The sequence below is a fragment of the Nicotiana attenuata genome, chromosome 12 (assembly GCF_001879085.1).
Source record: "Nicotiana attenuata strain UT chromosome 12, NIATTr2, whole genome shotgun sequence".
Taxonomy (NCBI): Eukaryota; Viridiplantae; Streptophyta; class Magnoliopsida; order Solanales; family Solanaceae; genus Nicotiana; species Nicotiana attenuata.
Window position 1 is genome coordinate 22,474,446 of NC_032000.1, and position 26,793 is coordinate 22,501,238.

A 26,793-nucleotide genomic window follows, 5' to 3' on the forward strand; every position below is an offset into this window, starting at 1 on the left:
AAACCACGAATCACACCTCAAATCAAAATTGATGAACTTTTGAACTTTCAACTTCCAAACCTCGTGCCGAACCTCATCAAATCAACTCGGAATGACCTCAAATTTTGCACAAAAGTTTCAAATGATATAAAAAACCTATTCCAGATCTTGTAACAACAATCCAAGCCCGATAACATTGAAGTCAACTCCCGGTCAAACTTATGAACATTCCAAACCTTCAAATTGCCACTTTCGCCAATTACGGCCAAAACCTTCTAGAAGTCCCCAAATGAAAATCCGAGCATACACCCAAGTCCAAAATCACCATCTGGACCTAATGAAGTCATCAAAACTCCGATCCGAGGTCAAATATACCAAAGTCAAATTTGGTCAACTCTTCCAACTTAAAGCTTCCAAAATGAGAATCATTCTTCCAAATCAATCCTGAATCACCCGAAAATCAAAACCGACGGTACACGCAAGTCATAATACACGATATGAAACTACCCATGACCTCAAACCATTGAATTGAGAGCAAAAGTTCAAAACGACCGATCGGGTCACTACAAATCCCGCACCCACGTTCCTAGTAGTTGCCTGGTATATAAGATTCCTCCCCTCTCAAATTCCTCTAATACCCCTCCAGCTCTTGGTATTACCCCCTTTCAGCTCAATCTTATCTCTTTAGGAGAGTGGTTCAAGGGCTTGGGTCAAATCCAATAGACCACCTACAGGGTCAAAGCCTAATAAAATACAAATTGGGGCATGTTAGTAACCCAACTGACAGGCCCGTATATCTCAAATACTCGAACCAAAAATTTAAAGCTCAACTAATTAAACAGACCCCAAACCTGCCTATTAACAAGTTAAAAGAAATCAAAACATAAAATGTTTATAATTAACCATATTTTTAACAACAAAGAGAAATCAACTACTTTAATTAACAATGTCGAATTGAATCATGCAATCAATTTTAAGCAACTAAATATCTTAATCGTTCTAACATGCATTCGTAGGATGACACAGAAACCCTAATAAAACAAAATTGGAGGACCAAGGTTGACATGCGAGAACAAATAAGGGCAGAAGAAATTAAAGAGGAAAATGACCTAAACGTTACATGTGGATGTTCAAACTGACCGACAAAGAAAATTTTGGCCAACAACGGTTATCGTTACATGACCACTGGCTTGGAATCTTTACGATTTAGCCAGTGGTATAATCCATGATAACTACTCCGAGCCGGATGTATAGAAGAAAGAGAAATTCCAGCGACTCCTGGTAGTCAACGGAGGTTTGACCGAGCTCCAGCCACCGCGAAATAACATGAATCCTTCTTCAATAGATAGATCTCAAAGTGATCTATCGATTGACGTAGGTTTCAAGGTCAATTGGTGGTCGATTTCATTCAAAATCAAAAAGGGAGAAGACATGCTAGGTTTTCCATTTGGGGTTCGATTTGGTGTAAAATGGCAAAAATTAAAGCTTGATTCTCATAGGGTGGGGTAGAGGAAAGGGGAAAGAGTCGAACAAAGTCTGTGACGGAAAGGGTGGCGGAAAGGGGCTCTGATCGCTCAATATTAGGGTTGAAGGTGTAAAAATACGATCTTTAACTTGTTCTTTTATTAAATAGAGGTGTAGACTAAAATGATGTAGTTTATAAGTGACCTACATCGTTTTAGTCCTCTGGAAGTAGTCTTTAGCAGACCGGTTTCTAAATTGAACTGGCTGAAATGAAATAGGCCCAGTCTTTGAACGAAGGCAGACCTCTTTCTCTGTCTCTTTTCTTTTTACCCAATCCACATTTCAACTTGAATTCCAATTAACACATTTTTTGCACTTTTAGCCCATTTACCTAATAGACTACCTAATTAATGATTAAATCATCAATTAACCTAACAAACTATCTAATAATGCAATTAACAATTCTTAAAATGTAGAATGAAATATTACTATATTTTTGGTAATTGATTTATAATGCACTTAAATGCAACTAAATACCACTAAATGCCAAAAATATTATTAATCATGCAGAGCAGATGAATAAAAATTCATAAAAATCCTATAAAACTAAAATAACTAAATGATTAATCTAGAGTATTTTTAGGAGTAATTTTAAATATACCAAAAATTATATGTTCAAAGTTGTGTATGCATATTCAAACCTACGGGTAAAGGTCATAAACTCCCTAGACGAGCAAAGGCACTAAGCAGGGTCCCCACGTCACACTCTGCCATCTCCGTAGTTCTGCCGCCAAACCATTGGCTCTAATACCTGTTATTGGGCTAAAACGGCCCAAAGAAACTCTTAACATTGTGTGCTATTGTTCGCTTTGTGCCTAACCGGCATGATTTTCCAAAAAGGCTCACACCACTAAGAGTATCCAACTCCTTATAAGTGGTTTTTTTTCTACTTTCCATGTGACACTTTGTTCATACATACCCAATAACTTTTTGTATAATTTCAAATGTTTGAATTTTGATTTTAAAATATTGAGTTAATTTGATCAAATTTACCTTCGTTGGCTCTTGATAAAGCGAAAAGTACAATATAAATTAGGATAGAAAGGAGTAAAAATTTAAGAATTACGACAACTGTAATTGAGGTATTAAAAGTTATGATGACTTCAATATTTTTTTGCTTAGCATGTTGGTGCATACTAGCACCCGTATACCTCAACCTAGTTTCGTTAAAGAAGCGATGTGTCGTTTGGTAGGGGAACAAGTTATCCCGAGATTATAATGATAAGATTTTAATATAGAGAGTAAATAATGATAAAATTATTTAGTGAATATATTTTATTGGAAGATGTTTGATTCATTGGACTAGAAATGGAGTATACAGGGTATAATATGAATATTTGTTTAGCGTATACTAGATTAGTTTTAATTTTAACCTTGAATTATCTAAAAGACTTTGGGAAACAACCTTGGAGAGGGCATCTTTGTTATTTTAATATTTATTCCGATCATTATTCCACCCTTAATATGGGGTGAAATTCAAAAATAGCCAGATTTATAACTGTTCGTTCAAAAATAGCCCAGTTTCAAAAGTAATCGAAATTTAGTCACTTTTCATGTAAAGATAAATCTGAGCGAAAACACTATTCAAAACCCGGAAAAATATGCCAGTATATTATGCTGGAGTTCCAGCATAAGTATACTTGAACTCCAGCATATTATACTGGAGTTCCAGGATAAGTATGCTGGAACTCCAGCATAATATGATGGAGTTCCAGCATAAGTACACTAGAACTCCAGCATAATATACTGGAATTCCAGCAAGTATACCGGTCCAGCATAATATACTGGAGTTTGGAGCACCAATGCTCCAGTCTCCAGTATATTATACTGGAGCCAACAAAGTATATCGGTGCAGCAAAATATGCTGGAGTTCATACACAGGTGCACCGAACTCCAGTATATTATGCTGGACCGGTCTCTGTTGCAGCAAAATAGTGGCTATATTTCATTGACTTGATAAATGCTGACTATTTTTGAATGACCAGTCAGAAAACTGGCTATACCGTGCTATTTTGACCTTAATATGGGATGAATAATACCCAATTGTAGGATTCACTAATCTCTAAATTACTAAAATCCTAAATTTAAAAATTACACCAAATACACATTATTTACAATCCCACATACCAAAGGACGCTGATAGTTTGCAAAACGGGACAAGTTGAGGTGTTAGGTATCAAACCTATTAATCAACATAGAGGCACACACTGACTTAAAGTTGTAAATGTGTCACATTTATCACATGCATCATGAAAAAAGGGTTACTTATTGACTGGAATAAGCTGATCAACGACGCCGATGACGAGCCTCCGGCAGAGATTGTGGTCACCACCAAAGCACCGCCGGCGGCAGCGGCGGAGATACACCAACCGACGATTGCCGTGGATGGAGAAGAGCAAAGTGACGAGCTTTCGGTACTAACGAATGCTGAACTAACCGACAAAATAGCCAGGCGCAAGAAGTTGCTTGGCTCCCGAGGCGCTATGTTACCTGATGGCGGTGAGAAGTTGAAGGCAAATATTAAAAAGCACGAGGATGAATTGGAGCGGCGAAAATTTCTCCGCTCCGATAAGGTGAGGCTCTGAGTTCTAACTTGTTTGGGACTTATTACTGTTGGTCGTACATTCACTGGATTTTGTAGATTTTCGAAGAAGAGAGTAATTGAAGAACCCTACATATAAGAGTGTTGCGGAGTAGTTGAATTATGGACTAATTTCTAAATTAAATTTACTTTAGAACTAGTACAAAAATGTAGTGGGAAATGTGTGCATTTGTTTTTCACGTGTACTTTGGCTCATGCATTTGCTGCATTTTGTGGATTTTTGGTGAATAGGGCGACTATCTATAAACTTTATTAAAAAGAGTCCTTGCACCATTAACATGTATGCTAGTGGAAGGTAGTAGGTACCCGACGAAATAGTCAAGGTGCGTGCACAAGTTGGCCCGGGACCACCGTCATAAGAAAATGATAATGATCATATAAGCATCCGTAACTCTACCCATCAAGGCTTGGTCAAATGAGAAAAAATCACATAGTATTTTTTGCCTCCACTGGGATTTGAACTTAAGACCTCACGGGTCTCCTCCCACTTCATCACCACTACTGCATTATCAACTTAAGGTAGTGTGATTTGCTTTTCCCAAATAAACCTTATTGTGTGTTATGTTGACCCACAATTCTTTTATGAAAAGGTAAAAATTGTTGACCCACATTTGCATAGCAAATGGTGGGCTTTATGTTACTCTGGTATTGGTTGATAAGTGAAAGCTGCTTATAAATATGTTTTAACTAATATGGCATCAGTGTCAATATTTGAGAGAGGGCTTACATCACTCTAATGAAAATCTATCACGAATAAAAGAAAGAAAAACTTTTTTCAATAACTGTAGTGGTTTTGATATATAATCATAATGATGCTGCCAATCATGCATAGTGATAGATCCATGTTTGGAATATGTTCCCTCGAACAAATGTGTCCTTTTCCTCTTTGATTGGTTATGTAATTGAGCATTATTGCTTTACACCATTTTGACAGGAAAATGGATGTGCCTCATTGGGGAGGCACAGGTCTGGTTCTATTGGTAAGTCAATATTTTCTTTATGCATTTTTCGGACTATGTTAAGCCTTTCTCTGTTTTAAAAGAACAATTTAAGCTTTTCTTTTGTTATCCTTAGTGGGGAGAACAGATACATGCAAAAGAACTTCTAGCATACCAAGTGTACCCATGATCCAGCTTGGGGAGGTCTATTGCTGACTTAGGCGCTTTATGAGTTCATTACACTAGCATGAGTGCGACTCTGGTTTTTTGTACATGTATGCATGCAGCTACATGGGAATTAGATGGCCAAAATATTTGAGTTGCCTTACAAAATATTTGTTTGAACGGGAAGTAAAGGTGGATGGAATTTTGTAGGTGCACTTGATGGCCTTGGGCAACGGTCAACACAATCAACATCCCCTTCGCAATCCGCATTTGCTGCGTGCTTTTCAAACAAGCTGGAGGAAAAAGTATAGCTTTACTTTAATAATAAATCTTATCTGAAAATAGTAAATGTTATTCTGCACTTACCGCAACATATATGTATTTTTTTTCTTACTGATTAACAGGCAGACACTAAGTCAGAAAATGCTTTCCAAAATGAATTACATGCTCTAAATCCATGTGGCCGAAAAAGGACATTAAACAAGCAGTTTCCTACAAGAAAAAGACATAAGATAGCATTGTCTTCACGAGAAGAACCTTTTAAATTCCGTGTAAACATAGATGAACAAGATTTTTATGCTGACCGAAAGAGAAGAGACATTTCTACTCGTTATTCTGAAGAAAGTTTCTCTAGCTGTTTCCCAGAAAAGTATGTGATTTTTCTGTCTCCCTCCTTATTTTACCTAACGCTCCCAGAAATTTTATTTTATAGCACTTTATTGTTGCCGTTGTTTTTCTGATACTACTGGAGTACTTTACTGTTGCTCTTATTTTCTTGATTAATGGAGTTAAACTATATCTGGTGTGCAACAACAACAACCCAGTATAATCCCACAAGTGAGGTCTGGGAAGGGTAGTGTGTATGCAGATCTTACCCCTACTGTGGTGGAGATATCTGGTGTGCATTTTACTAAAAAAAGGATATTTTGTAGGATGAAATTTTTTAGATACACTGAGAACTGAGACCTCTTTTATGATGAAGTACATTAATTTCTTTCTAATTGATGGACAAGCAATAAGAAAAGTAAGAAATATCATGCATTCCCATTAACCCTGTTTTCGCTGATCTTCCAAACCATTTCCGTGCGTATATTTCTTTCAGCTACTATCTTTTTGGACTATGCACCTTCTAGTTCCAAGTTTGATTTTATGAACATGTTCATACTTCAAAGATATTACTCGAGAACTAGAATTAAATTGTCAAAGGGACAATTCTGAGGGGTTGTTTTGTTCTGTCAATGCTTTCATGGCCAAGACAAAGGTGGATTATATATTACCTACCTGATTAGAGGGAGTGTTGTGTTGTCACTTGTCAGTTAGTAAGGTAATTGTGAACGGGATAATACTTGGGGGGATTGGGAATATGATTGGTAAATTTTTGCAGCACATTTCTTTATGGATTGGGTGCGGAAATTTACGTGGGATTAACTTTACCTTTTTAAATCACATTTCTGTATCTACGACTAACCATATAAAGGATAAAGTAATAAAAATATATGGAGGGCTTGATTGGGGAAGATGTGCTGCTATGAGGATGGGTGTGTAAGGGGAAGAGTGTAAAATAGTATCTTTGTGCCTTGCTAGGAGTGACAGTATTAGATAAAAAATCCCCTGTTCCGTGGCACCCCAACATATACACAAATGTAATTGTTAATCCCCTCCTTGTTAGGTTGAGCTACCAATGCTGGATGTGTATCTGATTATAATCTCTCCCTAACGAATTCAACCAAACTACGGTTCTGAAGGAGGATTTATAATCCCCACAATATTCTATTCCTTATGTGGCAACCACCCACGGTGAGAGAAGTGCAGTTCCGGTGATGACATTTTGAAGATCCAGTCATTCTTCTTCTCGTTTTTACCCTCAAATTCCACATTCTAGTTTCAAAACTACGCGGAAAATCAGTTTATTTCATGCTCTAAAACAGCACTTCTTTAACCACAATGTATCTTTGTGCGTTCATTTGGGTAAAAAGTAGGAAGATTGCATCATTATATGTTCAACCGAAACCCATCTTTGTGCAAATGAGCCATGAATTTGAATTTGCTGACGATTCATTTGCTTCTCCCGCATCCCGTTAGTCTAACTTGCAACTTGCTGTTGGAGCTTTGTTATGAAATAAAGGAACAAAAGGAAAATGTGTTTGATTATGATTTGCTGCTCTACTTTCTCAGGTGGAAAGCTTCTCAAGCCCAATCTTCATGTACTTTGAGGCATGTGAATGTAAGATTTCCCTGTATCTCTCTTTCCTTTTGGTTTCCTCATGTACATTCTTCATTGAGTAGAAAAATTGCATGCGCTTTTGTTCCTATGTATGGATTAAGGGATGATAATGGCTACTTTATCCTTGATAGAGGAAACAATTATTAGTCATTTCCGCTGCCTCTTTTCTTTTCTCCCTTTGGTTAGTAGCATCGTGTATGCATGGATTTATTAGCTTATTAGAACTTCTACTTTATTTGAAGTGGTAAGTATTATTGATGTAAAGAAACAGCACAAAGAAAGTGCTGATTACATCCGAAAGTACAGGCAAAAAACAGAAAAGAACTAGCAAAAAGAGCTAGTAACAAAAGGGAGGAGTTCCCAGTCTATGCTATACAAAAGATTCTATGAACTGTAGCAAGGGCTCAGCCTCATTTATGCATTCCAATTTACACCAAAAGCCAAAAGTATACAATCATAGGTCTTCAGTATGGGGTTGTTGTAGTCTTCAAAGCCTCTTCGGTTTCTCTCTTAACATATTCACCATCAAATACAAGCAGGTATGGCATTTCCAATTTTTTTCTTTCCTTTAGGCAGTCCCTTACTGTAACAGCATAGAATGATATCTGCAGCTAACCTTGGCATGGTCCATTTTTTACCCAAAATATTCAGAAACATCTGCCAAAAGTTCTGCAGTGTAAAGACAATGCAAAAAAGGTGATTGCTGGATTCAGTCTCTTTTCCACACAAGTAACATCTGTTGACAAGTTGGAAGCCCCTTCTTTATTAATTGTCTTGAGTTATGCACACTTCTCTGATTACCAGCCATACAAAAGACATTACCTTTGTTGGAGCCTTAGAATTCCACAACTGCTACCAAGCACTATGATAAATCTGGTACACCTTCTTGTCAATAAACAGTAACAAGACTTTACAGCGAATTGTTGTAGCCTCTCCCCCTATTCAAGATGAAAATTTCTATCTTCAGTATGGTTCATGTTCGAGGTTAGAAGTGTGTCAGTCTTGTATTTACTCTTAATATGGTCCCAGGTCTCACTATGACGTTCTTTATTTTCTTAGGATGAGGCTGTTGTTCTAGTGGATGAGGAGGAACCTGATGTTGTTGAGATAAGGCAGCAAGTTCATGTGGTGGAAAGGTATTGAACTGATATATTTGTCTTTTTATGTGACACGTAAGCACCTAGTTTTAGTTCTGGTCGCAATTATTGATTACTCTTATACCTCATTCAGCACAATGGCAGCCAAGATATACTATCCGTCGAGGTATGTCCTGAATGAGCATTTTTTATCAGCATCACTTATTACCTTGGGCACTATCTCTCATTTTTTATTATGATATCTGTACCATCTTTTACATTGGTTAGGGATGATCCTGAATCAGTCGAAATCTGTTATTCAGACATGGAATCTCTTGCTCCTGCAGCATATCTGTCGTCTACTATAATGAACTTTTACATCCGGTAAGTGAAAGAGATTCTGGTCGACTAGTTACTGAATTGATTAGAAAACATAGAAGTTATATGTCTGGCATAGATAGATAATAAGCACATCTAGCTGTCAGTCACAAAGTACAGATCCATTTTTGAATAGAAAGGTGTTCTTCAAACTTCATCTTTTTCAGCAATACCTACCATTATATATAAAATACGAACTGTAGCTGATTGAATAATTTGTTGTGACAGATTCTTATGTTTAGATATTACTATGTTAATGTTCTGTGGGTATCTCAGATATTTTTGTACTCTATATCCTTCCCAGACAAGCAGATCGCATGTTATTCTACTCAGCTGCCTGACAAAACAAACTAAGGGGTCGTTTGGCTGGTTACATAAGAAAAATAGTACAGGCATAAAATTCTGCTTACTAATACAACATTTGGCCTACAAGATAAAACTCTGCATTACAAATTTAATCTTTGCATAACTAATGCAATGTTCAGTTTCCGGTATGAAACTCTGTTTAACCAATGCAACTTTGGTTTGTGGTATTGAACTCTGTATTGCAAATTTTGGCATAATATGCAGCAATTAACTACTATTTATACAGGAAAAAATTGTGAAACACAGATAAATGTATTAGCAACATGAATAAAGGTATCACACCAACTTATAAAAAAAAAGATATCAAGCCCAGACTTCGATCTAAGTGGTAAGACCTTTTTCTGTCCGCAAACAAAAGCCTGGTATTTAAGTGGAGAAAGGTAGAGTGGTGGTTCCAATATCCACTGACTTTTGAACCATGTGCCAGTTGGCCCTGGGGAATTTCTCGGTTCTTAACAACATGAATATGAGTATCTCAAGAAAAAAATGCCCCTAAAGAAGGCAATCCATGCTTAATCGTTCTTGTATTATTGTTCACCGCATAACCATCCATCCATTATTTTTCTGCATAACTATTCATGTATTATAATTCTTGCATAATTAATCCGTGAATGAAACATACCTTCTTACTGACCTACTAAACAGTGTTGGATGTCAAACTTAATTTTTAGCAGCTTCTTTTAGATTGTTTCCTCTGTCCGTCTTTATGCAATTAAAGTAATGATACCTTCTGAATGCATGAACTTGATCAAATCTTAAGTTATCGTTGTTTATATTTTTGTCTTCCACAACATTTTAATATCACAAAAACCACTAAATACAAAAAATATCTTTTCTTGAAACTTTTTAGTCCTCAGTGCCACTGCCACTGATGCTGATGCAGGTATGCGATACTCTTTTAACCTTGATCAATGTTGACTCTGTGGAAAAGAATGATAATATTTTCTATCAAGTGACTAAACATAATTACTTATGTATGTATAGAAGTTCTTTACTAATCCTTCCTACGCGATGTATTGGTGGCTTCCCGTTGACTACTTATGCTTCTTCAATTTGTTAGCATCATGAAATAATCACTCGAGAGATAATTTTTGGATTAATTGGCGTTTAGATGATCATGGTAACTTGATATCTTCGGAGTGTGAGAACTGGACCTTTTTTCCTATGAGACATACTCCCTGAGTTTGTGTGACACGACAACCTTGTTTTAGTAACCCAAGTTAGATATTGTTGTTCAATTGATACCGAAGTCATCTGGTAGAGGATAGGATAGATGATGCTTGACAATGACTTATTAAATCTGTTATTCTCTAATTGCCTTCTCTTGTTGGATAGGTACCTCCAGCAGACAAAGTCTCTTGCAGATGGTGAAAGGTGCGCATATCACTTTTTCAATACATATTTTTACAACAAGCTCAAAGAGGCTGTTTTCAGCAAGGTAATTTTTCTTCTCTGCTAAATCCTTACTGTAAACTTAACTAACTGGTTTGTTTAATATACTGAATCCTGGTAGAACGGATCATAAGGAGAAAGAAAACTTAAACACTTAATCTCCATAGCAGCTTTTTTACTTATTGGACAAATATGGAGTTGGATTTTACATTTTTTAACTGTAAATTGATACACACGTGCATGAAAATGATTTAAGTCAAGAAGCACCTGTAATTGCTTGTAGACTCCATTTGATTCTCAGGTATATGTTGTTTCTTTCTTGTCTTGTGTGATTCTATTGTCTGTTTGGATACCCTTATGAGAAACAAATATAGAGTTGCTATGAGATGGGTGGTGCAGGATAACTATGTGCTTTGTACTTGTATTATGATCTTGCAAATAAAATATACCAAATACTCCCCCATTTTATGTGACAGTATTTGATTGGGCACGGAATTTAAGAAAGAAAGACTTTTGAAACTTATGGTCTAAGATAGGCCATAAACTTTTGTATGGCTATAAAATCATGTCATTAAGGGTAAAATGGAAATTTGAAAGTTAAAATGTTTCCAAAATGTAGAAGGCGTCATTTTTTTGGGGACAGACTAAACAAGAAAGTGTCGCATAAAATGGGATAGAGGGAGTAATGTTTATTTATAGAAACCAAAATGAGTTCTGAGGATTGCTTCTTTCTCTCTCTCTCTCTCTCTCTCTCTCTCTCTCTCTCTCTCTCTCTCTCTCTCTCTCTCTCTCTCTCTCTCTCTCTTTGTTTCCTTTCTCTTGCACGTATTCAACTATATCAACGACATAATCAACTAAATCTTAATTCTAATTTAGTACCAGATGCCTATATGAATTCTCCGTATCATTTTGCTCTATTCAGGTTCATTTCATTCAAATATCTTAAAGTTTCTCCTTAAGGCAAAATAGGGGTACTCCAAAACTTGTGGTTCTCTATATCTTGCGCTTAGCCTAGTCACACATATAGTTCTCTAATCAAAATTAAAAGACCTCTGACTAATTCACCCTAATGTTAGTGTAACAAACAACTACTAAGCCTTTATCCTGCCTAATTGCCATTGCTTGGATAGATCCTTTGATTTCATTGTGTTGTGTGCTTAGCTAAGTCTGTAGTGATTACAAGAGATTGTAAGCTTCTCAAGAGAAGTTTATAATGTGTGATTTTAGGTTTACCTCATCACTTTTTATCACTTTCAATCATCGGCACACCTGCTGTCTTGAGGTCTATATTAGAGATATGGCATAATCATCTCGAGCGACCTCTTATTTCATCCTTCGTATGTGCTATGTTCACTCCTTGTTAGATGTGTTCGTTTCTAATTTTGTCTAATCTTGTATGAGATCAGACTCATCTTAACTTCCATTTTACATCCATCCTTTTTTTATCGGTAAATAAGAAATTCTTTTAGCATCCATCTTATATATGTAAATCTGAATAATTTTTGGTTTCCTAATTTTTAACAGCAGAATGACAAGGAAGCTTCATTTGTCAAATTAAGGAGGTGGTGGAAGGGGGTGAATATATTTGAGAAAGCCTATATATTTCTTCCCATACATGAAAAGTAAGTTTTCGAGGTTGCATTTGCCATTTCACTGGTTCATGAGGATTCAGTACTTGGGTCAATTATGCTGTCCACCGAGCTTTTATACTTGGCCTAGTTTTGCACTTTTAATCAATTTATGGAACTACATTATTTAGGTCAAATTTGATGCTTGTTCAATGTGGATCATATATTGGGACTTGTTTACTTTTTCCGCATTTTGCTAAGTAATTGATTGAGTTTTTAATAGCCTCACTGGCTTTGCTCAGATTCTTTTTATTTTATTTTCTTTCTCCCTCCCTCTCTCTCTCTCTCTCTCTCTCTCTCTCACACACACACACACACACACATCTGAGATAGCTATTTGTTCTTTCCCACTAAGTTTCCTGGAGCTTGCTGTTCATATGCTCTTGTTGTTTCTTTTTCTTTTCTGTAGGCTTCACTGGAGCTTGGTGATAATTTGCATACCAGATAAGGAAGACCAATTGGGGCCAATTTTACTTCACTTGGATTCATTGGGGCTCCACTGCAGCAGGTCTCTTTTTGATACCATGAAAAAGTAAGCTTAGCTCTGTCATCGGCTGTTAAATAATAGGCATGCATGCATGCTACACGATTTACTTCTTGTGAAGTTGTAGTCTTTGCTTAATTATTATTAGCTTGTTCGGGACTGCAACTATTATTAGGGGTGTATATGAGCAAATTTTGGCAGATTTAAAGAAAAATCAAGTTAAAACCGTATCTAGTGGTCTTTTAGAATTCAAGACCAAAATTACCCATCTGTAATAAAAACCATTTGTTTTGGTTTAAATAACTTCTGGGCAGTTGGTGCGCGCCCTTGGTTCTCTACTTTTTATATACTACTTGTATATGGGGAGTTTCTCCCACATAAGTAAATTATTACTTCAAAGAAAACATTCTCAAGTCCTGGTGTAACTTGATCATGAATGTTAGTCTAATATAACCGTTGGAACATCATTTCTGAAATGGAGAGCTTCTTTACTCAGGAGGTTCATTTTAATTCAAAGTTTTAATTTTGGACCAGATTTTTGGTGGAAGAATGGAAATTCTTGAGACAAGGAGAAGTGGCAGATCTTCCTATTGCCGACGAAATATGGGATAATCTTCCACGGAGAATAGATGATATTATTATTCAGGTATCCTTCTTTTAGAGTTTTCTTGTCTCTTATTTCTGAGCAATTTTTTGAACTTTTTTCATGCATATATATATATATATATGCTGTCAATAACTTGTAAGGTAGCGGAATTGGTTTTGGCATCAGATGGAATGCGAAATTTTATTTTCTGATTCAATGTGGCAAGGCTGGAAGGGGAGCCTTGGCGTAACTGGTAAAGTTGTTGCCATGTGACCAGGAGGTCACGGGTTCCAGCCGTGGAAACAGCCTCTTGTAGAAACGCAGGGTAAGACTGCGTACAATAAACCATTGTGATCCGGCCCTTCCCCGGACCCTACGCATAGCGGGAGCTTAATGCACCGGGCTGCCCTTTTATTGTGGCAAGGCCTTTCAGCTGCACAGCTGGATATTCATCTGTCTTATAAAACAAGATTCATTTGTCCTATATTTTCGTGAGCTTTAGCAGTGAATATATGCGGGCTTAAATATTTTCATACCTTACAATATTGCACTCAAGAAGCACCATGTTACCGTTTATTTGGTAGGTTAAACTTTTTCAGCAACATTCGATGTATACAACCATTTTAAACTGATATTGTTACAAAGAGAGCAGTTTTCACACTACACTGAAAATGCAATTGGCTATGTTCCATTGCAATGACCTCCAGTTTTATGTGTCTAGTTGTCTTAGGACTTGTGAAATTCTCTGCTAGATTGGCTCAGTCCAGCTTTTGTTTTTTTCCTTCTCTTTTTTGCTTTTATTCCCCTTATTCATTTTCTTTGCCTTTCTTTTTGGTTGTCTGAAAAGAGATCCTCCGAACACATACTAGGCCGAGGGGGGGTAGTCGAAAATATTGGCTCAGTTCGTCAACTTCTACCTGCGTATTTTATGCAATAGAAATAAGTAAACTTGTAAATACTTCATGATCACGTCTCTTCATGGTAACCTGCTTGTTCTGTCGAACTTCTCTGACAGGTCCCACAACAAAGGAATGAGTATGACTGTGGACTCTTTGTGCTCTTCTTTATCGAACGCTTCATAGTTAAAGTTCATGAAAGGCTTAAAGAGAAGGATCTGGCAATGGTATAATTTCTTTTCTTATTATAGAATTTTCCATCTTTCTCTTCGAGAATGCATCGGTTTCTTTGTTTGTGATGTTTTGTCCCATTTTCAGTTTGGAAGGAAGTTGTTCGAACCTGAAGAAGCATCTAGTATGAGGCGGAAAATCCGTAACATACTTAAGGAAAAATTCAAGAAGTCTAGTGACAAATAAAGTTTCTTGGTCACCTACCATCTGTAGATAACTGCTGCCCTTGACAAGCATTTCTTAACCGGATCAGGCATCAATGGAGCAACTGCTTATTACCACCACTCCTGAAGTGCCCGACTCTGTATAGCTTAACTGTTAGATATTGTTGTTGCTCATATGCCCGGATTCAATAGAGATTCTGGAAGTTCTCTCTCCATTCTCTGTTTAGCAAAGTTTGTCACCAAACGCTGTGAAGCATAAGAGATAAATTGTAGAGATCCCTTTGGTGGAAGCTACATTTTACAGGAATTAGAAGATGTAGGAGAATTTCGTATTATCTGACTATTTTCTTTCGAAAAAAGAAGCTGCAACAAGTACATTCCTAGGATATTTCTGCTGATCAACATTCTTTTTTGCCTGCCCTTCTGTTTGGGTGTAGTTGTTGAGGAAGTTGTGGGGCGAATTTGTTCCCTTCCTGGAGCTTATACCGTTCATGTAAATGATTTCCTTATAATGAGATGAAAGATCAAAGTTATATATGTGTTTCTTGATGCAGCATGATCTCATTTTGGTATATACTCGTGCAAACTAATTACCCATTTATAATTAAATGAAAACCACCCACTGTATACATTCTACTATATGCTAAACTGAATGCGACTAAATCCCTATAACCTGCAAGTGCAACTATGATACTAGCTAAAGCCTCTTGAGTGTGAATTTTATTCAGTCCAAGAGATTAAAAAAGAGTTGAATCAAACAAATGGCCCTAGATGAGCACAACCATTTTAGATTGATGGTAAATGATTTGTACATTGTTATAGCCTCTGGCATCTTTTTCGTATTTGCATCCCAACAGTATTGATACTTTATAATATCATTTGATTTGTAATAAGTATCTCCTATTATGGGTTTACTTTTTATGTGCGTTGCATTACCAAAATATTGAAAAGGAAAACAGAATCATAAATAACAAGGTAAAGCAAAGTAGCAAACTGAAGATCACCAATTTAATTACTTGTATTACAAGAAACACTTGAATAGTTTAAGAAATTAAACATTTAGGAAATTAAATATTTAGGAAACCAATTACGCGTAGTTCAAGAAACTAGGTTGCATTAAATAGGCTTAGTATTTTCTCACTTCCGAAAGTTTCCATATTAGTTTAAAAACTCTCTCCTTATTCCTATAGGAGATAGGAAAACTTAATGTTACCTATATATTTCACAAAGCACTCACTAAATTTTGCTACTCACCTTTCATACGCAGAGCTTAGGGTTTTCTTCTTAAAGTTTTAGTAAACATGATGCTTTCTTCTCAGCCAAAATTTTCGGTTGCCACAAAGATGGCTTGCTGCCGGAAGAGGAACATCTCTCAAGTTTCTGATTTTGACGATATGCTGTTGGAGAAAGATGAAAAACAACTCCGAGCAATGATGTTGAAGAATCGTTTCGCTAACATAATCTTCAAGTCCGAACAACAACTACTCGGCAAAGATTTTGACGAACAACTACTGATGAAGCAAAAAGTGCAGTTGCGTGAAGAGATCAAGAAAGCCGAGTTGAAGAAACAAAGGCAAAGAGAAAGAGAAGCTGCTCGTATTGCCATAGAAAGTATAAAAAGAACGGTGAATTTTGACGACGGTTTGAATGCAGAAAGAGAGCTCTTGATGTTGATCCGGGCTGCCTGAATTTATACTTCTATAGATTTTTTATTTATTTTATACTTCCATGGATTTACAGTAGTTAGCCAAGAAGAAAAACGAAAGGCAAAGAATTGATGATTTTTTGTGTACCAAAGAATTACGTTGTGTACTTATATGTTTTTATTTTTGTTATGTTGTGTTAACGTATTTGTAATTTTAATTTGTCCTCAAATGCGCGTTGAGTAGCTTATAAATGGCTGTCATGTTATTTTTTGTTGTGTGTTTCTTGCATCAACTTGAACAATCACTTGTCCCTTTTAAAAATAAGGTGAAGAAATCGGAAGATGATGGAGCGCGTGTTAAACTTCTATAAGACGAATACGATGAATATATTCAAATTGAAGAACTGCGAAATGGAATATATTTTTCTCAAAACAAAACTGGGATGGAATTTCTAGCTTAGGGTTTAAGCTTATCCTATTGAGATGGCCGCCGATGTACCATTGGTATTGAATATGACCTTCTCATCTAATTAAAAACTTAAGTTGTTAATTAAAGAGGGTATATTTTTATTTATTTAATTATATCTTCGACACATCACTCACGAGCAAGCCTGATTTTTTTAGAACATTAACCAAGTAAAAATTCTTGCAACAAAGGAGAATAATCTAGGTTATCCTCTATTCAAGTTTTTAAAATTTTGTATTTCCATACCAAGAATTCTATCGCAATACATGATATATTGTTTAAATTAAGCCGTTCTATGTAATGAAATATCCATCGTCTATCGGTGTCCCGTTCTGACCTCTTTGACATTTCATTATAATTACTTAAGTGATCTGTATTAGTGTCTAGAATGAAACTAGAGAAGAAGGGTACGTAATTAACCATTAATTTGTGAGGTTTTGCATGTAGGAAAAATATGAGGTGAATCTACTGATATGTTGCTACTTAGATTTAGGTCCTTCAGACTCCAATCCTATACATAGCTTTGGAACTCTTGATACGGCGATATTTTTTAAAGGTCATTTAAAATTACATGGATGTCACAAAATGAATTACTGACATTTATTTGACACTTAAATTAAATGTCGTAAATTTCAAAGTTTGGAATTTTCCGACATTTACATTAGTATTGGCAAATAAATAGTGACATTTATTTATGATTCTTACAAATGTCACCATTTTGGGTTTTAACTCATTCTAGTAGCGACATATAAAAAGAATGTCGGCAAATCATACCCATCCTTGCTACACAACATAAAATTGTCGAGAAATTATCTCTAATTAATCAATAGCTTTTTTCTTCCTTTTAGATGCTAGACAAAATAACAAATTCTCATCTAATACCATAATCATTCATATAATTTTGATACCGTAAGTCATACACCAAAAAAGAATTTTGTATAAAAATAAAAGAGTCACTTACATACTTTATTCTTTGAAATCTCATAACACCGTTAAATAATGTTTCTCAAGCAATACAATATTTTTCCTAATGCAGCTTTAGAACAAGCTGAGAATGCTAACTATTAAAAACTCCAAATGCGGATTACAAGAACACTGATCACATTGTTGGTCACTTGCCGAGCCAAGCGGCAACTGGAATCTCCATCGCCATACCCTTTTTGTAACGGAAAATATCTCTTTTGATTTTAATTTTTGCATATCACCTTCTGATGAAGATGAGAAAGAGACCCTTGAGGCATTGACAGCGAACTAAAGATAAAGGCGCAAATTAGAAGTAAAAAACATAAGGATAAAAAATAGTTAGCAAGCCACTTCTATAGAAATTATATAGCAAATGGTATCACATGCAATGTTACAATTTGTGTAGCTTAAGAGCTTCCATCATAAAGGCAAAAAGGAAAAAATAAGTGAGATTGGCGCAATGTAATTCAAGTTTTCCGGAATAAACGAGCCAGAAATTTGTACCTGTTCCATAAAATTAGAAAATGGCAAATTAAAGATGCTTGAACACATATTTTTTTAGTAAAAATAAATGCAACAACAAGGAAAAGTTCACTTTGTCAAGTTCTGCATGTACACCAAATATTTTTTGATTCTATAGTACTGATGATGGTTATCGAATAACTGGAAATTTTGCTGTCAACTCAGAGGAGTGTTTTTGTGTAGTGCGTAGCAAGTTTTCGAATTCATTTTCAAAAATAGCTTTCAGAAAGAAGGTTAATTATCAATATGATGTCGCAAATAAAACATTGCTGCACTATTTCTCTGTCTCGGTCTTTATGTAATCACGTCCTTGTTGTCTTCTTCACCTTTTTCAATTAAAGAGTTTGTATGATATTAAGCTATTAAGCATCATACATTGATAACTTTTCACAAGTGAACCAAAAAATTTTTGTTAATCTCATTGAATTATAAAATTGATGAACCTTTGAGCATTTTGAGTATGCTCCAAAGGAAGCTCTTTTTGAGTATTTTGCACGGTAATGTTGTTTGTAGTGCATTTCATTGTTAATCATTCATGATAGTACTGTTTTGAGTAATGAGTAATGGAAACTATATATTAATTATCCTAATTGAAGAAGATGATCCTTTTGACTGCCCTGCATGGATGAGAATGATCATCGAAATAAGTTATTCTACCATACTAGAAGATTGTTCCAACATATAAGGATATAATGCAATCTTACCTACCAATATACGCTAATTGCTTTTTGGGGCGAGAGCTAGTTTAAGATCTGAATTAAACTCTGAGAAGCCCGCCTACTGTTCCAACCATACTTGGCACCTAGGTAACTAATGCTTCAAAAACATAAATGAAACGACTTGCTTCATATATTACCAAATTAACAATGAATCTCAATCTCCTCCCAATTTAGTATGACAAACTATCTCCACATTGCTTATGTATTTTTTTTTTTTAAAAAAAAAGGAAAAGAAACATTCATATCTAAAACCACAGTTGACAACATAATTATCTTTTACATTGGAATTGACCTACAACAGAGCAATCAATCATGTGAATTTATTCGGAGGAAAAACTTAATAATATTCATCACCAAAGGAAATTGACCTAATTCTTTATTCAAAAACAAAATTAAGTTTGATTTAAAAGCAAAAAATAGATAAAGAAACAAACTTTACCTTCCATTGAACAATCCAAATTACTATCATATAGAGATATGAAAGTGCTGAATAAAAGTATCCAAAAGATTTCAAGTAATTAAAGTACCAATCTTGCAGGAAAAGAACCTTAACAATCGTACGTTTAAGGCAATAGAAGGCGGAGAAGAAGCTAATGACGGGAAAGGCACTAGCAGAAGACGAATAGCTAGAGAGAAAGTCACATTAACACACTTACGAACTCGATTAAAAAATCTTAAAATTTATAGTTAAAACCCTACTTGAGAAGAAAAAGTCAAAATATAGACTCACTGTTAAAGGGATTCGATGAACTTGTCGTGTTAGGGTTCCGTCTAACTGATACTCCCTCTTTCTCATATTATGTGTCGTGTTTCCTTTTACCCGCCCCTTAAAAAATATTAATTAGAAAATATATTGGACTATTCTACCCTTATTTATGTCTTAAGATATAATCTCTCCTCATTAAATATTTATTCTATTTATGTGTTATCTCCATCTTCAAGAACAATTATTACTAAGGGCAAAAAGGAAAAAAAATCAATTGTATCTTGAACTTCTAAAATGACAAATAATTTGAGATAACTATTTTTAGTAACCATGCACGACTGTTAATATGATACGGAGGGAGTAATGGTGTAGGGGTTTCCGGCTTTCTTTGCTTGGGTCGATGGGCGACGACAGGGGACAAAGTAAAGGATGGGGAGAAATTTTAGTGGGAATTTTTAGGTTTACTAATTTAATATAATTTGTCAAATGAAAATAAAAGTGGAGAAATTACCATGTTTATTTGTAAGTGTCACTAATTACCGACTTATAATATGACATTAAAAAAGTCGCAATATTCTAGACAATTTTTACTAAATGTCATGTTTTTTATGACATATTTTAAAAAATGTCAGAAAAATATGTCTTTTACGACATTAATTATAAATGTCGATGTATCCTATTTTTCTCGTAGTGATGCTCATTTGAATACGTAAATAAATCTCTCAACATTCCTTCAGCGCCAAGTACTTCAAATTATATCCCAATTAATTTCACATGTAACTTCATATATATCTAAATTCAGGAATCAAAATGCTCCACTCTATAGTAAACTTGAATATAATATCAAGATGCACATCAACCAAGGACTTGTTGGAGATGGTGGTTCTAATGGTGTTTCTCTCGAAGGTTCTACTGTGGAAAGTGGCTAGTTTGTCTTATGTTTATCAGATGTGGGTGCTTTGGCCTTATGTTTATTCAGATGTGGTGTTTTGGTCTCATTATTAGATGTGTTTATCGGACAAGGATAAATATTTGGGCCAAAACTTCAGCTGGCTACTTGGGCTCAAAGCTTCAGATATACTAGTTGGGCTCTACACGTTTTGGGCCTGTTCAGAAGAATTATATTGAGTAGTTTTTTTTATTATCTGTAAAAATCTAGCTAAATATTGATTCCATTTTTGTTAGTTTGTTATAAGAGAACAAATAGAATAGGGACAGGTGGATAGGTCAGTTATACATAGATTCCATTCTTTCTTATTTATACAGGTGCACTGTACAGATTACATTCATTCAAATACACAGAAAACTTTTTCTACAAGTTTTTCTTTCAATTCTGTCATGGTATCAAAGCAGGTATGATCTGCTCTAATATTCTTCTTCTCCTAGCTCGTTTTTTTTTACAGATCAAATTTTTCAAAAATAGCTGTTCATTACAACAATGTCTACTGAAGCTCAAACCACTGATGTATTAAGCCCAGCTACTCCGACTGCAGCTACATCTGTTGCAGCTAGTTCAACTACAACTGGGATGGTTGATTCTGGTCACCCATATTATCTTCATCCCTCAGATTATACAGGGATGACTCTTGTTTCTTCAGTCTTCAATGGAAGAGGTTATGGAGGTTGGAGGAGAGCTGTTGTCATAGCTCTTTCAGCCAAGAACAAACTAGGATTTATTGATGGATCCTTAGTTGTTCCTAGTGTTGAATCTGGTGTTCAAAGGGTCTGGGCTCGTTGCAATGATATGGTGCTCTCATGGCTACTCAACTCACTCTCCAAGGAGATAGCAGAGAGTGTCTTGTACTCATAAAGTGCAAAGGATCTTTAGAGTGACCTGGAAGACAGGTTTGGTCAGACAAATGGTGCAAAGTTGTTCCAACTACAAAAGGAATTAAGTGCTGTTGTGCAAGGTAATTCTAGTGTATCAGGATATTTCACAAAAATGAAGAGCCTATGGGATGAACTAGATGCACTGAACACCTTTTCTTCTTGTGTTTGTGAATGTGAGTGTGGTGCTAAAGCAAAGAATTTCAAGGCTCAACAAGATGAGAGATTGCTTCAGACCCATTAATGGGTCTAAATGACACTTTCATAGGAGTCAGGAGCAATATCCTTTTGTCTTCTCCCCTGCCTTCAATCGGACAAACATATTCCTTGGTAATCCAAGATGAAAAACAGAGGGAAATCCATGCTACACCTGCTTATCCAGGAGATGTTGCATCGTTCATTGGAGCAAATCAGTCAGGAGGGGTCAAGAAATACAGTGAATACAAAGGAAATAAAGGAGGTTTTGAGGGAAAGAAAGTGTCCAGTATTTGTGCTTACTGCAAGAAGCCAGGACATAGCATTGACAAATGTTATAGGATTCATGGTTTCCCCGCAGATTTTAAGATCACAAAACAGAAGAAATTTCAGGGATCAGCACAAGCAAACAATGCTTTCTATTCAGGGGAAAGCAATAAGCAAGGAGCTATCAATGCTACAGATGTGCAGACACTTACAAAGGAGAATGTGACTCAACTGTTGCAGCTGCTCCAGCAAGTCAACATGGGACAACAAAATGCTGCTACTCCTGATGCATATGCAAATGTCAATTGTGCTGGTATAGCTAAATTCTTCAACTCATATGCTTGTTTTGTTCAAATAGATGAAAAGTCATGGATAATGGATAGTGGTGCATCTGAACACATGACTTTTAACAAAGGGTTTCTTTCTGATTTCAAACCTTTGCCTAAGCCTGTAATGGTTACTTTGCCTAATTCTCATAGAGTCAAGGTTACACATTCTGGTTCTATTTCCATTTTACCTAACTTAGTATTAAAGAATGTGCTCTATATTCCTTCTTTTAAATTCAATCTGATGTCTGTACATAAGTTGTGCAAATATCTCAAGCAATTTGTGCTTTTCACTCCTACTTCTTGTTTTCTACTGCAGGGCCCTTCACTGAAGAGCCCTCTGGAGATTGGTAAGGAGAAAGGAGGCCTCTACATCATCAAGCCAAGAGTTTCAACATCTGTATCCAAGAGTTTTCTCAAGTCTAATAGTAATTTAGTTTCCAAAAATAGGGCAGTCTCTGTTCCTAAATTTAATTCATGTTTCAGTTTTTCTAATTCCAATGTACAAGGCAAATTATGGCACTATAGGCTAGGTCATATTCCATTAAGCAGTATGAGAAATATATCAAGCATTTCTGTTTCTTCTTGTTCAAATTTTACTGATCCTTGTATCATTTTTCCTATGGCAAGACAATCAAAGCTCCCTTTTCCTTCAAGTTCTATTTCAACAAAATCAGTGTTTGAATTAATTCATGTGGATACTTGGGGATCATATAAGAGTCCTACTTATGATGGTTTTAGATATTTTCTTAATATTGTGGATGATTTTAGTAGGGGTACTTGGACCTATTTACTTAGCACAAAGTCAAATGCCTTTCCTATTTTGAAGTCTTTTCTAGCAATGGTAGAAAGACAATTTCACACAAAGGTTCAAATTATAAGATCAGATAATGCTTTTGAGTTAGGAAGTGGCAAAACATATTCAGAATTTCTTCTCTCACAAGGAATAATTCATCAAACCACTTGTGTAGCCACTCCACAACAGAATGGAGTTGTGGAGAGGAAACATAAGCATCTATTAGAGATATCTAGGGCATTGCTTTTTCAGTCACATTTGCCAATTACTTTCTGGGGAGATTTCTTATTGACAGCAACCTATTTGATCAACAGATATCCATCCAAAGTTATTCAATACAAAACTCCCTATGAACTGCTCTTTCATTCTAAGCCAAATTATCAAAACCTGAAGTGTTTTGGTTGCCTATGTTTTGCTTCCACTTTATCAAGTCATAGAACAAAGTTTGAACCAAGGGCAGTTTCTTGTGTGTTCCTAGGTTATCCACATGGAAAGAAGGGATACGAAGTGTTAAATCTAAAAACTATGAAAGTTTTTGTTTCAAGGGATGTTGTTTTTCATGAAAAAATTTTCCCTTTTGCTTCTCTAAAATCAAGTGATGCAGGAAATTCTTACTTCCCTTTTACTTCTGAGAATCTTTCTAAGTCTGTCAACTCAACAGATGGTGTTCCAATACACACTCAGTTGCCTATAAGTGAGGAACCTGCTCCTGAGCCTATCTCCTCAAATTCACCTATAAGGTCAGAACACTCTTCACCCTCACAACTTCCAGCTACTCCTGTCAATCCCACTGTTCACATTCCTAATTTTTCACCCACTATTTCTGCATCTAATCCTAACATTAGTACTCCCATTGAATTAGCAGTCCACATTCCTAGTTGTTCCCCATCTAGTCCTGAAGCTATCATGGATACCTTAATTAGAAGGTCTTCTAGACCACACATTTCACCCTCTTATCTAAAGGACTACATCTGCAATGCTATTCAACTTACGAATGTTAGCACTCCTTGTTTTCTCTCACCAGTATCACCATCTTCATTCCCTTTTCATGGTCTTTCCACCACTAACCAACATCTACTTAATGCTCTATCCAATATCCAAGAACCTAGTAGGTATACACAAGCAGCACTTCATCCTGGTTGGCAGGAGGCTATGGCAAAAGAAATTGCAGCACTAGAGTTCAATAAAACCTGGGAAGTTGTGGAATTGCCTCCTGGAAGAAAGGCTTTGCCTTGTAAATGGGTCTACAAGGTGAAACAACATTCTGATGGAAGTATAGAAAGGCTGAAGGAAAGATTGGTAATTAGGGGTGATATACAACAAGAAGGGATAGACTTTACAGAAACATTTTCTCCCGTGGTAAAAATGATAACTATCAGGTGTATTCTTTCTATAGTAGTTAAGAAAGGTTGGGGACTCTATCAATTGGATGTAAATAACGCTTTCTTACATGGTGAACTGAATGAGGAAGTTTATATGAAGTTCCCAGCAGGGGTTGAAGCCCCTTTACCTACACATGTGTGTAGATTAAGGAAATCTATTTATGGGCTTCGTCAAGCATCCAGACAATGGTACGCACGACTTACAGCAGCCCTGAATTTCAAGGGATTTTCTCATTCGTTGAATGATTATTCTTTATTTTTTAAAAGATCGGAATCCTCTATATCTATTGTAGCTGTGTATGTAGACGACATTCTATAGACAGGAAATGACATGGATGAATTACATACACTAAAATTGTTTCTAGATCAAGAGTTCAAAATAAAAGATCTCGGGGACTTACATTTCTTCCTTGGTATGGAATTTCTTCGTGAGGCATCCAGATTGATTCTTTTCCAGAGGAAATTCACTCTGGATTTGCTAGAAGAATTTGATTCTCTGCATTGCTCCCCTGTTTCCTCTCCTCTTGATCCCACTGTCAAATTGCTCGCCAAAATAGGGGAAGCTCTTTCTTCTCCAACTTTGTACAGGCATCTTTTGGGTAAATTGAACTATTTAACTCATACTCTACCAGATCTTTGCTTTGCAGTACAGCATTTGAGTCAGTATATGCAGGATCCAAGAAAGCCCCATTTGCATGCTGCACTTCGTGTCCTCCGATATCTCTTGAACCCAGGTTTGGGGCTTTTCATGACAGCTTCTCCATCATTTCACCTCATCGCTTTCTGCGACTCAGATTGGGGAACTTGTCCAGAAATAAGGAAATCAGTGAGTGGTTTCTTCATTTCACTTGGAGGGTCTCCAATTTCATGGAAATCGAAGAAGCAGACTTCCATTTCTCTTAGCTCAGCAGAAGCGGGATACCGTTCTATGCGGCGTGTAGTAGCAGAATTGACTTGGTTAGTACGCCTCTTTGAAGATCTGTCTATCCCCATTTCTTTGCCAGTACCACTTCATTCCGACAGTCAAGCAGCGATTCATATTGCTAAAAATCTCGTCTTTCATGAACGAACTAAACACGTCGAAATTGATTGTCATTTCGTGAGACAACAATTTCTTGTTGGCTTGATTTCTCTTTCATTTGTTCGTTCTTCTTCACAGCTGGCAGATTTGTTCACGAAACCCTTGGCTGGACCTTCTCACCACCATTTGTTAGGCAAGTTGGGTGTTCTTTCATCCCCCTCCAACTTGAGGAGGGGTGTTGGAGATGGTGGTTCTAATGGTGTTTCTCTCGAAGGTTCTACTGTAGAAGGTGGCTAGTTTGTCTTATGTTTATCAGATGTGGGTGCTTTGGCTTTATGTTTATTCAGATGTAGTATTTTGGTCTCATTATTAGATGTGTTTATCGAACAAGGATAAATATTTGGGCCAAAACTTCAGCTGGCTACTTGGGCTCAAAGCTTCAGATATACTAGTTGGGCTCTACACGTTTTGGGCCTGTTCAGAAGAATTATATTGAGTAGTTTTTTTTTATTAGCTGTAAATCTAGCTGTAAATATTGATTCCATTTTTGTTAGTTTGTTATAAGAGAACAAATAGAATAGGGACAGATGGATAGGTCAGTTATACATAGATTCCATTCTTTCTTATTTATACAGGTGCACTGTACAGATTACATTCATTCAAATACACAGAAAACTTTTTCTACAAGTTTTTCTTTCAATTCTGTCAGGACTACCACTATCATGAAAATTGACATGAATCAAGCCAGCTCAATAAAATCGGTGGCTTAATGCGAGAATTTAATAAGACATAAGCATAAACTTTAGTAAATTCATATATATTTTTTAATTTGACTGGTTTTTAGCTGATAGGTTATTTTTTGTAGTTCAAGTAATTATACTGTTGACTTTCATTTTACTAAACCTTATTGTTTGTGACATTAATATTGTCGCTCAAATATGTTACCCTAGGTTCTTGCCCTTTTTTATTTTTTCGGGGAGCAATGCGCATATAGGAAACCTAATAATGGAGATAGCCAAACACAAATCAAAATCATATGATCGCAAATTAAATCTAACAAAATACCGCGAGTATTAGAGTTACCCTCATAAAACAAATACACCTGCAGTTAATGTACTTTTTGGAGATTCTAGAACACGAAATTATATTCAATAACCTTAAAAATGGATGATCTTGATTTTTTGGCCACCCCTTGTCCCATGGACAAATGTTTTAAGGTCAAAAGTCAAAAGTGCCTATAGGCCAAGCGAGGGGCAACATTTATTAAACTTAAAGTTCTACCCATGGGATAAGTGGAGTCAAGGTAAATGCCTTGTATGCTGTGA

General features: G+C 36.0%; 2 protein-coding genes across 3 annotated transcripts; both read left to right on the plus strand.

The window, feature by feature from the left end:
- LOC109235420 (ubiquitin-like-specific protease 1D) lies at positions 3,627–15,176 on the plus strand. Of its 2 annotated transcripts, none has more exons than XM_019401525.1 (14): positions 3,627–4,076; positions 5,040–5,085; positions 5,419–5,513; positions 5,613–5,857; positions 7,384–7,432; positions 8,492–8,568; positions 8,663–8,695; positions 8,797–8,892; positions 10,588–10,690; positions 12,169–12,266; positions 12,682–12,804; positions 13,291–13,402; positions 14,358–14,465; positions 14,557–15,176. In XM_019401525.1, exons 1-14 carry the CDS (start codon positions 3,753–3,755, stop codon positions 14,653–14,655), a joined length of 1,608 nt encoding a protein of 535 aa, XP_019257070.1. In that variant the 5' UTR covers positions 3,627–3,752; the 3' UTR covers positions 14,656–15,176. The 2 variants fall into 2 exon arrangements, with proteins under 2 accessions (XP_019257070.1, XP_019257071.1); XM_019401526.1 differs by having other exon boundaries at positions 12,172–12,266.
- On the plus strand, positions 24,779–25,765 carry LOC109235952 (uncharacterized mitochondrial protein AtMg00810-like). The gene has a single exon (XM_019402194.1). It carries the CDS (start codon positions 24,779–24,781, stop codon positions 25,763–25,765), a length of 987 nt encoding a protein of 328 aa, XP_019257739.1.